Source organism: Vulpes vulpes, chromosome 5 (assembly GCF_048418805.1).
Source record: "Vulpes vulpes isolate BD-2025 chromosome 5, VulVul3, whole genome shotgun sequence".
NCBI lineage: Eukaryota > Metazoa > Chordata > Mammalia > Carnivora > Canidae > Vulpes > Vulpes vulpes.
Genome location: NC_132784.1, coordinates 90,641,965 through 90,660,356, shown reverse-complemented (window position 1 = coordinate 90,660,356; position 18,392 = coordinate 90,641,965). Strand labels below are relative to the sequence as shown.

General features: G+C 43.5%; 1 protein-coding gene across 2 annotated transcripts in view; it reads right to left on the bottom strand.

Annotated features, from left to right (window-relative positions):
• Window positions 1-18,392, bottom strand: part of ALKBH3 (alkB homolog 3, alpha-ketoglutarate dependent dioxygenase) — a 70,798-nt gene that overhangs the window by 37,938 nt on the left and 14,468 nt on the right. For both annotated transcript variants that reach the window (XM_072759187.1, XM_072759188.1), the window contains exon 8: window positions 15,682-15,891. In XM_072759187.1, the coding sequence (XP_072615288.1) occupies window positions 15,682-15,891 (210 nt within the window). The remainder of the gene's footprint in view (window positions 1-15,681; window positions 15,892-18,392) is intronic.

Sequence of the window (18,392 nt, the reverse complement as noted above, 5' to 3'; positions counted from 1 at the left end):
GGCCTGGGAAACAGCCCAAAGGTGGGGTCCTCCTGCTTCGCAGCCAACAAAGGGGTGCATCCGAAGAGCTAGTCAAGAGTTGAGACCCAAGTTTCCTGAGTTTTCCACGTCCATTCTGGGCAGATCCACCCATTCACCTACTTCACTTCTGATGCAAGGGATTGCGTTTGGCTTACTGTAGGATTGATTTCACTGCAATACTGTGTTTATGTTTATACTGTAGGGGTGCTTCTCAGAACATAACTATTTATAATGATTTCCTTTACGAAAGTCAAAATCAAAACAATAATGAACTTGCATAAACAGTTTAAGTTCCAGGTCCTGACCCTTGGCAGTGACTTTGTGGAGCACAGTCCTAACTTTTACAGGCAGAAGATAAAAGCAATGTTTGAAATAACTTTTGGTCTTGGTGATTGACTTTAATTATGACGCCACCTTTTCTTTTGTAGTAGCAAGTAATAACTAACCTCTGACCCCTCAGCCAGCCAGAGGGCAGTGCGAAGGTGACCTGGCCCTGGGTGGCCCAGGTGCATTTCCGAGAAGCAAAAGGCAGCTCTCTGAAAAAAAGGATGCCAACCACAGAAGATGTATGTCCTGCTGGACAAAGTATACCAGAAGGGAGCGCATCATCCATGAGATCAGAGGCGCAAGCCTCCTGGATTTAGGCCGCAGAGTCCGTTACCGACCACGGCTCAACACAGGGAGGAGCAGACCTCCCATGGCCCTCCGCATGCCGCATGCTCGGAGCGCAGCGCGACCTACTCTAAGTGCAGACACGGGACAGGGCGGCGTAGTGGAGAGAGGAAAGACGCTGAACCGCACATGAAGCCAATCCTGAGACAAAGATCTCTTCAAGCGGTAGAAACACTACTGAGGAGGAAGGGGCGCCAAGGCCAGTGGAAAAGGAGTGAGCACTGTACTTCCACCTGGAAACATGTGGCGGGCACAGAGCCAGCAAGGAAGAGAGGGTTCCACGTGGCAAGGGGGAAGCATCAGCCCTGACGGAAAGTGACGTTCAACAGAGCCATGTTTCACTTAATGTTCCTAAGATCTGAATTTTTCAAGTGAAAGAAAGCCTCAGGTTGCTGTTAAACACACTACATTCCATTTAAACTTTAGCTCTACCTAAAAGCAGAAGACAGAGCTCCTTCACGAGGGATAGAGCTACTCTTGATCAGTCCCCAAAGGACAGTGAGACCCAGGGCACCCACTGTAGGAGGTGAGGTCATTACTTTGCTGCTTGTTATCTGTCCCTTCCAACTCCCTTGGCTCTGAAAGCGCATTCCTAATTTGTAGAAGTAGATAGGAGAGAGGGCAAGGGATTCTACTAAGGCAATACAGCTCACAGATACATCCTCCTCTTGAGGCCAGAGCGCCAACAGACCCCTGAGCCACCCTCTAACTTAAGCAGGGCAGACACACACTTTTTCCACTTAGGAAACAGATTAAAAAAAAAAAAAAAAAAAAAAAAAAAAAAAGGCCAGTGGAGCTCATGTGGCTGTGCCTAAAGCTCAACTTGATAAATGGATAAGCAACACTGGAAGCAAGGGTCAGACTGTTTAGAGGAGTGCGTTCACAGCCATTAAGCATGCTTAAGTTACCAAAACACGGCTCTGTAGCCCTTTTCATTTACTTAGGTCTTTCTTCAAAACAAAACAAAACAAAACAAACCCCTAAAAAAACCCATGGCTTAGGATAAAATTTTCCATTCCTGATCTCAGTTAAAAGAGGCTTTTTAGGGGCGCCTGGCTGGCTCAGTCAGTAGAGCATGTGACTCGATCTCAGGGCTGAGTTCAAGCCCCATGTTGGGCAGAAAGCTTATTTTTTTTTAAAAAAGAGGCTTTTTAGGGCTCCAATCAGCTTACAGGGTGGGCTCTGTTGTCACTGACGTTCTGGTTTTCTACACAAAGTTTTACAAGTAGATGAAAAAAGCAAAAAACATGCTTTTATATGGATTCTGATCAACACTTCCCCCCCCTCCCCGAGCACAGCTGGTTCATGTGAACACTCGATTATGATTCCCAAAGAGCGCCGGGGCTTCCCGAAGTTCTGCACGCCCACCTCTGCCTCTCAATGTAAACCTATTCAGTTTCCTTTAGAAAAATGGTATTTAGGGGAAAAAGTCTGGCTGTATTTATCGTTCTGTCATTACTAACCATCCAACAGATAGGAAACCTAAATATGTTTCTTTTTTTTTTTTTAAAGATTTTACTTATTTATTCATTCATGAGAGACACAGAGAGAGAGGCAGAGACACAGGCAGAGGGAGAAGCAGGCTCCATGCAAGGAGCCCGATGTGGGACTCGATCCTGGGTCTCCAGGATCACACTCTGGGCTGCAGGCGGCGCTAAACCGCTGCGCCACCGGGGCTGCCCCCCTAAATATGTTTCTTTTCATTGGAAAGGTAACTTCACATTTTATAAGCTGTATGTAGATTTTTTCACATATTCGCTCCTTTCTTGTCCTAAAAAGGTGCCCTAGGAATTACAACCAACGACCGATGCTTGAAAATCTGCAGCAGCGGTGTTTCTCTCTACTACAAAAGTAACACACGTTCACTGAAGTAGGAGACACATGTAAACGACTGGTTTGATGTCTGCCTTCTTGCTCCCTCCCCGATAAACCCCGTGAACAGAGGACTGCGTCGTCCCGCCCTCTGAAACATGCTCAGCGCCTACCGCACGCACCAACCAATACCTGCTGAATGACTGAGCGCCAAGAGCACCTAGAACATACAATCCTATCATCCAGGATCAGCGCCGTGCATGCACAGGAAACATCCTCTCTACATAATCACTTTACACTTAGAACATTAGAACGTGAGCAGGTTTCTTCATCTCTAATGTACAGTATTTCAGAAATGGAGTTATAGAATATTCCTTTATATGAACATATCTTTCCTTCTTTAAACTCACAAATATTTTTTCACCACTCGTGTCTGTCAGGCACTGAGCTAACGCTAAGAATATAGTAATGAGGTATACAGTGTTGGACACGGAGATTTTAATACACCAGCACTGCTGGAAAAAAAAAAAAGAAGAAAGAAACAAAGGCTACTGTAAGTAGATCCTGGGCAAAACATTTTTGATTATTTTTCTAAGGATATGCTCTCAAAAATGGAATTACTGGATCCAAGAATATGAACTTTAAACCAGTTTGATTTATACCATCAAACTGCTTAAGAAGGTTGTGGCAATTTAGAATTCTATCAGGAAAATACTACAGTACCTATCTTTTGGTCACATCACCAATACCAAACATTACCAACTGAAAATGACGAAAAAAATTCAGGGGAAAAGTGACAATTCATTATTCAAACAGAGAATTCTTTAATTATTAACCCAGTTCAACATTTCTTCCCATGACTATTTGCCATTTGCATTTACTCTGTTGTCAACTCTCTGTTCATGTTCCTTGTCCATTGTTCTACAGGATGTTAGTATTTCTCTTATTGATCTGTAACCACAGATAGTGAGATGTTTATCCTTTGTCATACTTTCTGCAAATATTTTTCTCATTTGGTATTTGTCCCTTAACGGAGTTGATGATATTTAACATAGAGTAGCTCAAAGACTTTTGGAGTCAACTCTGACCTTTATTTGGTTCTCCTTCATGGTTTTTATGCTTAGAAAGTCTTTTCTCAACCTGGGGGAAGTTAAATATACAACTGCATTTCCCTTTTGGTTAACAAAAAAAAAAAAAAAAAAAAAGTGTTACACTTCTTTAGATTTAACTTTTTAATCTACCTGGAATTTGGCTTCCCCCAACACCAGGCTTTTTTTGGTGACAATTTCCAAATACTTAAACCAAGGCATCCTGCTAGACTTTTTGGACAGGATCAACCAGTGTATGCTGCCCAGGGACAAGGCTTGTTAGGAACTATACGTACATCATTGCTAATGCTCATTACAACCCTGTAAGGAAGGTGATACTTTCCATTTTATCATAAGCAAAGGGAGCTGGAGGGAAAGCACATCTCCAAGGCAGAAGGCCACAGGAGGAAGGCAGGGCTAGGATTTGGACTTAGATCTGCCTAGCTCTAAAGCTTATATTCTTTCCATTATAACTGTGTTCTCCAAAGTGCACTCTATTCCTTCTGAAATCCCACAACACTTTCTGTCCTAATTACACGGCACCCTGACTGAACTGTTGAGGGTCACAGACACCAACAAGTGGCATAAATGAGAAGTGTGGGCAGGATGCAATGCAGTGGGGGAGTGGAAACCGTGCAGAACCAGAGAGCATGGGGCCTGCACACAGGTGGAGCTGCTCCACGGCTCCGGCTCACTGTTCCTTCAGGGTTGTCTGATTCTCTGGGTTTTCCAGGGAGGCTAATATATGGGATTTTTATGTGAAAGCTCCTGAGTCATAAATTTTGACAAGTAATTGGATTTCTTTAAAAACGCTGAGCTGTATAAATAAGTCTGAGGAGCAGATTCACCACAAGAGCTGCCCACTGGGGCTGATGATGGGCCCATCCCATGACTCCTTCTATGCCCACGTCTTGTCATCCTATCTGGCCTGGAAGTTCCCAAGCAAGGCCCGTTGTAATCTGCTGGGCTTCTTTGATCCTGCTTTGCATTCCACACAGTAGTGCCTGATAGAAAGTTCAGGAAATCTGCTATTTCAAGTATATATTCTTAATGCCAGTGACCCAAACAGAAAAGGTCATTCAAAGCAAAATGTACTTCCAAATTAGTGATCTCAGTTTACAGTGAGAGATCTGAATTTTCAAGTCATCTTTGATCCTCTGATAAGTAGAGAAGCCATTTTTTTAAAAGATTTTATTTATTTATTCATGAGAGAGAGAGAGAGAGAGAAGAGAGAGAGAGAGAGAGAGAGAGAGAGAGGCAGAGAGAGAAGCAGGCTCCATGCAGGGAGCCTGATGTGGGACTCCATCTGGGGTCCCTGGGTAATGCTCTGAGTCAAAGGCAGATGCTCAACTGCTGAGCCACCCAGGCGTCCCCAGATAAGCTATTTATTAAAAAATTTCCATCATTTCACTAAGAAGATGTTGATAAAAACAAAACAAAATGAGCAGAAAGAACAAAGCAGGAGCCTGCTATCTGTTTCTCATTTCCTGAGCTCTCAGGAAGCACCCGACACACGCAGTAACTATGTTTCTGCACTGGAGGCATCAGGGAAGGCTTCAAGGCTACAGAGAGCCTGAATCCTAGAGCGGACTTAAGTTAACAGGTAGGTGGAGAAAGGTGGAGAGTGAGCGCAAGGGAGGGCAGAGAGGTGATCTCAGGGATTGGTGCAATCACACAGGGAACAGGCAAGGCACCGAAGCAGGCTGGGCATAGATTATGTAAAGATTTAACAGACTGAGTGAGGAGTGGACATTTATCTTTTGTTCCAATTGGAGCAAATAAAGGCTTCTGAGTTGGGAAACAAAGTGATGAAAACAGTGAGCCCAATCCTGGCTCTCTGCTTCTCTTTAGCTATTCTCTTGCTCTGAATGATGATGTGCGGTTCTGTAGCTTCCCACATTACCTACATCGTTAGTTCTAACTCAGTGTAACAAACAGTTATCTGAGACATGCTACGCAGTGATTTACCAGTGAGCTTCATCCGCCTCATCTGTACAGCGGGGCGATTAGCGGTATGGACTCTCCAGGGTCATTGGAGGGCTGAATATAAAGCACTCACAACAGGGCCAGGAAGAGGCAGCACCACACATTTGCTATTTATCATCATCAGTATCCTGTTGTCGTTCTGACAATTCCCAAATGATGTTCCTAGCACAGGCCTGTCATCTGAACTGCATACCTAGATAGCCAATGGCCTGCTTCCCGCTGGAAGTCCCAGTATCTCCAACTTAGCAGATAGAAAGAACTCTTGATTCCATCTACAAATCTTCCTTAAACAAGACCACAATCGAATGCAAAAATCCCTGCTCCATCTCCATCTGAGTAAATAGCACCTCTACCCACCAACTGCTCAAGCCAGAGACCTGGGAGCCACTGATTCTTACCCTCGTATCTAAACTATGGTTGGCAACTTCTATTGGCTCACCCTCAAAAACACACCTCAAGTTCATCCACTTCTCTTCATCCTCATTGCTACCACCTTAGTTCAAACCAGGAGTCTCCCACCGAGTCTCCCATCCTATTTATTCTCCTGCTCTTGTCTTTCCTCAAACCATTCTTCACACAGCAGCCCGAGTGATCTTTTCAAAATATAACCAGATCGTGTCATAATCCCATTTACTCCTACTGAATTTGGAATAAAATCCAAACTCAGAGTTCTAACTACAAGTTGTAATTATTTCTCTGTTCATTTGATTACTGTCTAGCTCCTAAGACCCCCACGACGGTAGGCCATGTCCACTGCTCTATCTTCAGAGCTGAGCTTAGTACCTGACATATAGTAAGTAGGTGCTGAATTAGTATTTGAGGGACAGAGGAGATAGAGATAGAGCAACCTGTTCTGACTCTTCATGTGAGCTGGGACTGTGATCTCGGGGTTGTAAGATCGAGCCCCCCCATGGGGTTCTGTGCTCAGCGGGAAGTCTGCTTGGGATTCTCTCTCCCTGCCTCTCTGTCTCCTTCCCACCCCCCACTGAAATAAATAAATAAATAAATATTTTTTAAAAATGAAGATAATTTCTATGTGAACCTGACCAAGAGAACAGTGATATCATGAACATAAATGGACTTACCAACAGGTAGAACTGTGGAATTTTCTGAGAGAACAATAATACATCTGATTTTATAATTTCAGTTCAGAAGCCACATATGCTATTTAAAGTGGAAATGCCCCCCCCCCCCCAATAAATAAATAACTAGAAATGTCCTCTGAACACGTAAAAGTTCCACCTGAACTTGAGATAAAAGTCAAGACTGGAGATAAGAGACTCAGGAAGTCACTCCACCTTAAGAAGGAACCGTTGAAGCCATAAGTACAAATGAAATCATGTTTATTAATTTATTCAACCAAAATACATATATACCCACACACAGTGCTAAATAATGGGGACGTGGTAAGAGGGAAATTGACCTTGCCCATATAGCATTTACAATCTATAGCCGGTTGATAATCTCCTAAAAACTAACGGAAACAGAATCAAAGATAATTTTGAATGTCTGTATCAGAGGGGTTGAATGGAAAGGAAAAACCCTTAAAGGAGGTAGGGAAATAGCAATGAGAAAAGAGTGAGAGTAGCTAAAACAACAGTATTCCAGCCAATAGGAAAAGGAAAAGGCAGCTAAGAGATGGTTGAGTTTCAAGCAGAGAGGTGATGGATACGGAGACCAATATACAAGGAAGACAGAATGATGATGGAGAAAAGGCTCTTTAGGACAATGGTACCTCTGTGTTATTTTTTTTTAAAATTTTTATTTATTTATTTATTTATTTATTTATTTATTTATTTATTTATTTGATAGTCACACACACACACACACACACACAGAGAGAGAGAGAGAGAGAGAGAGAGAGAGAGAGAGAGAGGCAGAGACACAGGCAGAGGGAGAAGCAGGCTCCATGCACTGGGAGCCCGATGTGGGATTCGATCCCGGGTCTCCAGGATCACTCCCTGGGCCAAAGGCAGGCGCTAAACCGCTGCGCCACCCAGGGATCCCGGTACCTCTGTGTTAGTAAAATGATGGAGATGGATCTACAGAGCAGGTGCTCAAAAGTGAGTTCCGTCGTAAGGAAAGGCAAACTGCAGACGTAGAAAACTTATTCCAAAATTTGTGCCTCAAAAGCAAAGAAACAAAAAGCCACCCCAGATGTTAGTAAGAATGTCTGCAGAATCAAGGAAAGGGTTTCCTCAAGATGGTAAGAGGTAGAAAGGGATTTCCTGAGCTTTCTGGTCCAAGCACCGATACATGATGGAGCTGCCTGACAAGCACAATCAAGGCTTTCTGCAGACCGAAATGATTATTGAAACCGAACGTCAGCTTGTGCTACAATTATGCAACCTGCTGAGGGCCAGCTGTCCCTTTACTTGTCTTGCCTCCCAACTTAGGACTATGCCAATGCTGTCTCCCTCTCTGCCTTTTTTAAAAAAAGATTTATTATTTGAAAGAGAGACAAAGAGTACACGTGCATGTGTGGGGGGGCTTGTGGGGGAGAAGCACAGGGAGGCAGTCTTCAGCAGACTCCCCACTGAGCGCAGAGCCCAACTCCAGGCTGCTGGACATGGGGCTCGATCCCACAACCCTGAGAGCATCACCTGAGCCGAAATCAAGAGTTGGACACTTAACCGACTGAGCCACCTGGGCACGCTTCCCTCCCCACTTTTTCAAAGATTTCTTTTCAGCTTGTTTTTCCAATTAAATAATGGCGTTTTCTCTTGCCCTTGAGAGCCCAGCTGGCTTCTAGACTGTTTCAAGGATCATCTAAGCTTGCAGCTATATTTCACTGCAAAGTTGTTCCTACATTATAGAGCGCTGATACGGGAACACAGCCAGACTTAATCTTCATAGTGGTAACATACTTTTTAAATCTGACATAAACAAAATATATTATTAGTCATGGAAATTATGGAAAGAGAATAAAGCTAGGACCTGACAATGTCATTTCTAGTTATTCTGCTGACTCGAACCACACTTTAAATGATGGCATCCTCAATATTGATCTGAAATACATTACTTTAAAAAAAGAAGTAGCTGTTTCTGAAACGAGATCTGCTAAAGTAAAAGGCTGGCTGGAAAAATAATAGATTTGAAATCACTGAGGTTATCTGTTCAAACAAGTTTAAGCTTACTTGCCACATACAAATCCTTGGGTTTTTATCCAACTCCTGATTTTTGGCACTGATTTGGTGTGGAAGGTTCTGATGAGGTGAATGAGAATACTAAATAGGCGTGAGGGACTGGTACGGGCGATCAAGCATCATATCCCAGCAATGCTCAGTGATCTCAATAGTTCAGTAAGGCAGGACCTCACCCAGGTCTTGCTTAGGAGGTCTGGGCAGTTGTTCCTCACAACAGAGGCTCTGTTAAAACCTTAGCACGGGGGACCAGATTAGCAGAACTGCCTGTCCTTCTGGATGGAAACACATAGGCAAATGGAGGGAAATACTGCTGGCAGCGTCTGTTGTTCAGACTTGTTGTCAGCATGGTATTGGGGGCAGCAGGGGAGCAAGGAGTTAGTGAGCTTCAGCAAAAATAAACATGGCTTTACCCTCATTACAGTCATCTAGCAACACTGAATGTGCATTTGCAACCAGAAGACTCGATGTAATGATGATTCCATTCTTGGTAGGATATTTCCAAGAAATGTAACTTAAAGGAACTGCTATCTGGAAAGAGCTCCCAGCCAACACTGTAGCGCCAGAAACAAATGCTCTCCTTCGTCTAAGGGCAGGCAAACGAGAACAAATTCCACCACGTCTGACATCCTGCTGACCCCAGGCCCCAGCCAAAGTGCAGGGTTCTCCAGTCATCCATTAAAACCACATAATTCATTCCCCAACCGTTCTTGCCCATGAGCTGATCACACACAATTCCCCCACTCTCTCCCTCCTGTACCCCTCCACTGTGTGTCCCGGAATTCCCAGTCAGCGATGAGCAAACACTCCTAAGCCCCCAACTTCAAGTGCTCTGAAGGTTCCCCTGTCCTGTGTGTCCTAACGGAAACTTTGCTATCTCCAGGATCCCGAATCCCTGAAGCCTCTCATGTGGAAAGTGACTGTATCTTTCACCTCCAGACAGCCGGGAGCTGCAGCACACGAACACTTTCAGACCATTATTCCCATGCCTCTTCTAGAAATCCCTGTTCCTCTGAGCTCATGTCCCTGTACCTGCTCATCTCTGCCTTCTCTGCCTTGGTGCCAGGTAGGCATGAGGACTAACAAGCTCTTAATTGGTCTCCTGGCTTCCACTCTTGCTCCTTTCTAGTCCGGGTTCCACACAGCAGCAACTGACTCTGTAAGACGGTAAGATTATCCATCAGATCACGTCATTCTCCTGCTTCACACATTTCAGTGCTTCCTCATGTATCTCAAATCTGCTCTTCCTGAGGCTCAGGAGCCTCTCCACAGCCTGGCCCCCACCCACTCTCCCCATCTCTTCACCTGCTCCACTCCTCGCCTGCTCACTCTGCTCTGGCGTGGAGCTTCCTTCTCCTTCCCCAGACTCACTAAGCCCTCTTCCGCCCTAGGCAAGCAGTCATCTACCATGAAAACAGCACTTAGGAAAGAGGAGAACGTCACCAGAAGGCTTAGGAATACTTTTTAAGAGTATGGCAAGGGGAGAAAAAAAACTCTACCATTGGGACACGATTTTAAAAAACCAAATTTGGAAGCAGACCTCCTTCCTAACCATGGCACATGCAAATCTGATGAATCACTTTGGAAAAGGTTGTTCTTCCAACACTAAAAGGACTGTCAGCAGCACTATAAAGCTGGGTGATCCTTGGCAAAAATTAATCCTTCCCAGTGGCAGTCAGGGCACGGATTCCAGCTGAGACAAGGCCCCAAAGCAGCAAATGATGATTCCAATTCCTATAGGACTTCGAGTCTGAAGATAATTCAAGTCCTACCAGAACTACTCAGCTTTATCAGCTCAAACGTACATTTTCATTTGTTCACCCACCCACTCACTCAACCAAACCCACTCACTCAAACCAAACCATTAAACGGCTCTAGAGCTATGAGCTCAAAAACTCAGTCCACATTCCTGATGCACAGGTCACTTCACCTACTTCCCCAAGTCTCCCTTCTACTCCCTTAACGAATCCCATTTCACAGCCAAGGCAATCTTGGGATTTTGGTTTTCACGGCTATTCATTTCCTTTTCTCATTTCCACATCTGAGAAGTCACTGTGGCATCTACCATTTTTAACAGCTTAAAAATTCACTGATTATTCCAACAACTTTGCTCCCATAACATAGCCATCAAATATCACCCCATTTACAAAAAAGAAGAAAGTATAAATGAGATGGATAGGTGCTTTTGACAGAAACAGAAAATAAAAAAGTGATCTTGTAGATTTCATTTGGGGTTGTATTAAAAAGACCATAGCTACCAACGATTTCTTTCCAGTATTTCTCATAACTTCTCAGAAGAGGCGCTCTGAACTGTAGAGGGGCTGATTAAGAAATACGGATGACAGGCCCGGCAGCAGAGGGGTGCCGGCTCCATGAAATACTGCACCATGTAGTTTATCTAGCTCTTAAATCTAGTCAGTGTTACAGTATTTTGGATTCTAATATCCTCACTTCTTCTGAAGTCCTGGAAAAAATAGGAGTATTGATGATCAAAGTGAGCTGCTCGCACTCCACTCTCCCCTTAGTGGGCAAAAAAACCAACGAGCAGGATAGGTACTAGGAACTCTAATCCACGGGAAGCTCACACGGCCTACACCATTGGAAGTGGTTTTACAACCATCTCTTCTGGTGCCATAGACAGGGTCTGCATTCATCAGAAGGTGCTAGAGAAAGAAGTGACTTGAGAAATGTTGAACTTGCCTCAACTCAATCACCCTAGGTGGACAGAAACCCTTCACATTTTCAGGATTCAGCTGATGAAGGCAGAGCTTATCCATGGGTGATGTGCTAGAAGAATAAGGCTTCTGGCATCTAAACCTCCAGCACATCACAAACTTCCTGCTATTATCTAATATCCCCCCAACTCAGCCATCACTGTTTCCATGGTAACCGACAGAGAAATAGCAGCCTGCCAAATGGCTTTTGTAGTTCCTTTTCCAGCTTGTTTTTCAGGATAGAATTAAAGCTAGCTGGGAAAAGAACCAGACTAATCTTTACAGCAGAGACACGATGCATTTTGGAAAGTACAACTGGGTCTGGGACAACGAGTATAGACAAACTTTAATGAGCCCAGCTTGATAGAATAAAAAAAGGTTCCTGGTTTCTAAGAGCGTCCACTAAAGTATATTTGGTAAGCTTTACTTTTGTCTTGAGCTAGTATATCCTGACATTGGCCAGAAGGTGGATATGGTGCTATTCACACTGTCTTTAACTGAATTAACAAAAGAAGAGATGGGGTGAATGGAACGGCAAGATCAGGCAAGTTTACTTCCCCATCAAGTACCTTGTTATCATTAAAGGAAATGGTGGGACACCTGGGTGGCTCAGTGGTTTGGCACATGCCTTTGGTTCAGGGCATGATCCTAGGGTCCCGTGATTGAGTCCCGCATGGGGCTCCCTGCAGGGAGCTTCTGTCTGCCTCTCTCGTGCTTCTGTCTCTGCCTCTCTCTCTCTGTGCGTCTCTCATGAATAACTAAATAAAATCTTTTAAAAAAAATAAAGGAAATGGTAATTTACTCTAAAATCAGAGTGAATGAGCAGGAGTTGACTGGCTTGGACTAGAGGACAGTGAAGAAGGATCAGCATCTTGGAGGAATAAAACATTTATCCTAGGGATGATGCCTACATGAGGCTGGCTGGGCCAAGTACATGGATCAATACTTAGGAAACAAAGAGCTCCGAGCCCTCTCAGCACAGGGCAACTGTAAGGAAGGTCATGTAGAGAGTAGAACTGGGGCAGCCTTCAGACGATCAGCAGCTACGGAGACCTGCCGAAGGTGCGAGACAGCACGACAGACAGCTGCCACAGGGGTGGAGGGGATGGCATGTAACATCGACGACAGCAAAATGGCCCCAAACGGATGCTTTTCCTGTCTCAAAACTGCATACTTGAATAAAGTACACAAAATCTCATGATTCTTCTGTGTCACTTTCAGATGAGAAACTTTGACTCAAGTCAAACAGGTATTTAGCTTCTCTTCCGATAGTTTAAAACGAACTGGATTTTGAAAGAGATTCCCTCCCAAAACCTCTAACATACTCTGAATGTCTCGTTGACAGATGTGAAAATTACAGCCTATAGTGGCCTACTAAGTTGGGTTCCTAAGTTTCCTGACAGAAAATCAGACTCCTACAAATTCCGCACAGAACACTAACGTAATTTATACTTTTTAATTTATGCTTTTACCCTGAGTTGTATGAATCATGAGTCATGCTCTCAGAGCCCTCACCGGAGTTTAGCAAGAAGATTCACAATAACCACTTCCTTTCAATCCTTCAGAAAAGGGATCATTATGATGAGATAAAGATGATGTATTTGAACATGCATTTCTAAGGCTGTCAGCTCAAAGAAAGGCTTCTGTGCTTCCAGTCTAGCTTGATTTATGAAGCCCTAAGGTTTGGCGTCAGTTAAAGAAACCTGAGTGAGTCCTTTCTGAAGTTTAAACTTGGGTCTTATTTACCCAAGAACGGAACTTACAGGTTCTGGGGGTAAAAAGCCACTTTTAAACATATTCACTAACGCATGATGATAATTTCCAATACATTCTCCTTCAATTTTCCCATCTTGAACAAACGTCAGAGTTGAAGGGATATACAATTACAATAAACTCAATTGGAATTCAGATTACAGGAAGCCATGACGTATTAGAGTCAATAGCCTGGGGTAGGACACTGACACCTTTATGTTTTTTCCCAAATCTGTTGCCTCAGCCGACTCAGTTTCAAGATCCCAGATGAATTTTCTTATGAGGTCTGTATTTTTATTAAATCGGCCATCATAGGTATAGATTCCTTTGCTACTGGCAAATAATTAGAGGGATATTACCACATTTTTAGTATTTCATGGCCTATATTTTCACTATGCTCATCAAAATAAACTGTAAGCAGCCCTGAGAAGATACAGCTTCAGTATGGGCAGTCTCCCTCTTAAACTGAGATTTTATTCCAAATGGTTCCCTTCAAGGCTGCGTGGTAGCTGTATTATCCATCTACTCATTAACCTAGAACATAAGTCAGGTATATTACCAAGAAATAGCTCTTGGTTGCCACGAATAATGTTTTTATACAAGAAAACGAAGACTTTCCGCTGTCTGGGGGAGAAATGGAATAGGGATATTCTGGGCACCAGAACACTGCTGATGCTTAATGGCTGGAAACTGCTTCTACAGTAAAACTAATTAACCAGACAGCACGCTTTGGGAATCCTTAGGCTTCAAATCTATAAATAGGCCAAAAATGTTTGTAAAAGGGGGTGGTGGTGAATGTATGTGTGTAAAGAAACAGTAATTGGACACTTAAATACCTGGCAACAAAGAAAGTAACCGAAAAAAACAAGAGGCTGGGATTGTACCAAACATTATAGTGGATCTCCCACAGCTTATGTGCTAGAGCTGGAAGGAAAACTCTCGTAGGAAGGCACAACACTAGCATGTGCTAGCTCATAAGCTCCAGGAGGGAAAACATGACTTCATCTTACTCAGTCATTGCTACAGCCCCAGCACCCATGACCATGCCTGACAAAAGGTTGGTGTTTCTTACTCCCGGCTTGAAAAGAGGATCTGAACTTAAAAATGAGACACGTGGTGTTCCTCTGCTATTCACGTAACAGGAGTCTTACCAAGGGCAGGCTGAACCATTCATATAATTTCTTTAACTGGGTTTTAACTGAGTAGAAGGCTGCGTAAAAAAATATAACCATACCCGAAGAGAGTATGGCAAAGGCTGGGTTGTCTGCTCCTCGAGTGGTACTCCCGGTACGTGAGAAGGCTAATAATCACCAGCGAAACCGTGAAGTCTCTTCGAAGTGCTCAGGAACAAGTTCACTCAATAAGTCACTGGCAACTGACAATCCCCTGCTAACATAGACCAAAGAAACAATGCAAAGAAAACCTAATCAATGGGAATTATACCAACAAAAGCTGCTTCATGGCATAAATGCAGAACAACACAATATGCTTCAAAATACCATGCTTGGAAGCCGAAATCCATGTCAGGGAAAGAGCCCAGTCCATTAACTATATTCTTAGAAGCATATCTGATGAAGAACAGACATGAGCACTGACTAACTATTTGGTCTGGATTAGGTCATATTCTAAACATAGCCTTATAAGCCTTTCCACACGGACTGGGTCTGCTTTAATGTTATAAGCTAAATGGCTGCGAACCTTGGTTAGAGAAAGACACAACGATAATAAGATAATCTAGTAGAGGTTTGCTCTTTTGAGTTCCTACTACCCTTAGTCCTACAGTCTTATACTTCCTTGATTTGAGAAAATCAACAGTCTTCGTGTCCTTCAAATGTCATGAAATACAGGCAAAAGCTGGGATGGAAAACTAAAGTTATTATGTAGTTTAGTGACAGCTTCTCTAGCCTGGACAGACCACCACCGGTGATCTGGCTTGAATATATACCCTGTTTCTGAAAGCACTGCAGGTTCACCTCTGCCTCAGAAGATGGCTGAGAAGGGAGTGAGGATGCTCACAATGTTCACTCACAGGAGGCAGCAACACCGCCGTGGGGAAGCCTTACTTACATTAAAGTCTTCTTCAGGGGCATCCTTCCCACCTCACATCTACTAGCTCAAGCCTTCCCTTTACAAGCCCTCCTTCACAGCACTCATCGTGGTTCCAATGTTCCAATAATTAGCACTGTCTATCCCGGGTCTCCCGAGGACCGGGATTACGGCTGTCCTTTCCACCCAATGGGAACGGCCCCCGGCGCTGGCGCACGGTAAGCAATCTGTCAGGTAAGTGAGTGAATGAATGAATGAATGGCTGCTTTGGGAGTCCAGAGTTAACCAGCAGAGAGGCAACCAGCTGAAAACGTTTCAACAAAAAACACATACTCCTATTTCCTACATCTGAAAACATGAGCTTTTAAGAGCTCTACTTTTTTCACAGAATATCAGAAGGTATGAAAAAGATTAAAAAGAAAAAAACCAGAAACAGAGAATACTCACTGGTGGGGGCTTCCTTCTCATCTCAAAAGTGCGTGTGGCACCAAAACTCAGTGAAGCAATGACGGGACATCTCCCCAGCGAAGGTTCATTGTCGCTATGCCAGTCAACACTGTCCTTCTCATCTCGGTAAAGATTGCAGAGCAAGGAATTGAAGGTGTGGCCGGTGTTCTCTTCGATTTGGTCCTTTAGTGTGCGCAGCACAGCAGGCCACTGCCATGGCAGGCCGGGAAAAGGGAGCAGAGACAGTTCACAGAAGACACAGGGTGGCAGCCACATGTAAAACAGAGGAAAGTGTAAAATTGGCCATGTTATAAACAGGGGTGTGGAAGAGGCTAAACACTTGGAGGGAACAGCCAAAGGCACGAGGAGTCCATTCCCTCCCGCTGTTTCTATTTGAAGTAAGGTGACCTCCACGATCTTATTAAGGTACCGAATCGGTACAGCAAGGTCACGAGGGCCAAGCCCACGTACCCATCTTAGCCCTTCCGTGTGAAGAAGCACCTGTCGTTACACTCAGGGCAGCCACCTCCTTAAGTGACCAGGTCGCCCCCACGGGCGCCGGGCGCCCAGGTAGTTGGCAGGGACAGCCCGAAGTCTGGGGAGTGAAACAACTTTCCCGCTGGGTGGGCCTCTGTTCATTTGATTGCTATTTTATCATGAATCACAGACTTGCTTTAAAAAAATATTTAATATTTCCAGAGTGGCTAACTTCCTAAAAATAGAACCTGAAGGGAAAAAACATTCTACAGAATAGAACCATGACGTGGCCTGTGAACTAGAGTTTAACCAGATTCCATGGCCCTGCCTCCCGAGCACCAGCTCGTGTCTGTGCAGTATCTGGGACTCGCCGTCCCGCTGCGCGGGCTGCAGGAAGCTGTGACCCCTGACCTTGGGTAGTATTGGAGCTACCGCAGCAGAGCTCCTATCAGTCCTTGTTAGATTCCTGTCCTTCCAAGAAGCCTCAAGAATTTTACAGAGCTTCCTTTTCTGACAGTCGTTCTCTTATCACTATCAAAAATTATTGAGGACCTCACAGAACTTTGTTACAGCTATGGCGTTTATCACATTAAAAATTAAAACTTAGAAAATTAAACTATTGGTTAATTCATTTAAAAACTACAAACCTGTGATGCGTTAACATAAATATTATTTCACAAAAAATAAACTCTATTTTCCAAAACAAAAAATTAGCAAGAAGAGTGGCACGGTTTTCCAAATCTCTTTAATGTTCAGCTTAACTGAAGAGAGGTGGTTCTCCTGTCTGCTCCTGCATTCAGTCTGTTACAATATGTTGTTTTTATAGAATTATACGAAGAAAACTGGCCTCACAAGAGTATGTTGTTAGAAAAGGGCACGAGTCTTTTCCAGCCTTTCCAAATAATTGTGGATACTCTGTGCTATTTAACACCAAAACTTAACAAGTGCTGATCTCCTAAATGTCCGTTGCAGTGTGGGATCTGAAGTGTGGGATCTGAAGTCATATCAACAAAGTTCTCATATTTGGTTACATTTAAATCTACTGGTCTGGGACACCTGGGGGCTCAGCAGCTGAGCGTCTGTCCTTGGCTCAGGGCGTGACCCCGGGGTCCTGGGATCAAGTCCTGTCTTGGGCTCCCTGTGAGCAGCCTGCTTCTCCCTCTGCCTGTGTCTCTATCTGTCTCTCTCTCTCTCTCTCTGTGTCTCTCATGGATGAATAAATAAAATCTTAAAAAAAATAGAATAAAATAGATCTGCTGGTCTGGCTTGCACTACTGGTCTTTTAATCCTGCATGATTCTGTAACATCAAGCATTGGTCATGTGGAAAATACTGACCCACTGAGTAATGCAGGCTGACATTCCTGTTGATACATTTCATTATATAATTTTTAAAAATCATACCCATGAATATCACCACTGATCTCATCAGAAAAGACTAAGTAATAGAAAGAGGTCAGGATTAAAGTGGCAGATACAGCTTTTTCCAAAATTCTAAATTTCTTGAAAACTCAACTTTCATAAGTAACAAATTCTATCCATTGTTTACCTTGCAGTGACACTCACTTCACTCATTCATGAGAAAATGTCTACTAAAAACTCAAGTCTGAATAACTACAGTTTGTCTGCTAGTTGTTCTACTAAACAAAAATGGTCCGTGATAAAAATAGGTAGTTCAGCTACAGCTTAAACAATCACACAAGTGTTTTGCCTTGACAACCACCATAGCCTGGCTTGCAGCAGGAGGGCTTTATGCATGTTTCCACTTCTTCAAACTATCAAAGAGACAGGAGCTAAAATACTGAGTTTTAATGAAACTAATAATGTGTACTGCTTTGAGGAACATTCTTAAATGAAACCAGTTTTTTTTTTTTTTTAAACTGGAAGTGCACGGTGGTGAAGAATACCATGATTACTTGTATAGTTTGGTGACAATGACCTGATTTATGCTCAGGCTCCAGCAGTTTTATCCACTATTACTTTTGTATCATCAGTGCAAATTCGACATAGTGAAAATGTCATATATTCTTAGTATTATCATAAAAATAGTTTGGACTTGGCACTCCTCAAAAGGACTTTGCAGACCCCTCCAGGTATCCACAGATTCTACTTTAAAAACTTTATTTTAGTGAAGGATGTTCAACAAAGCATGATATTATAAGTATATCCCATGGCTACTTTGGGGTAAAACTGCCAAGGAAGCATATGTGGGAATCACTCAGCTTTGCTGTGATGT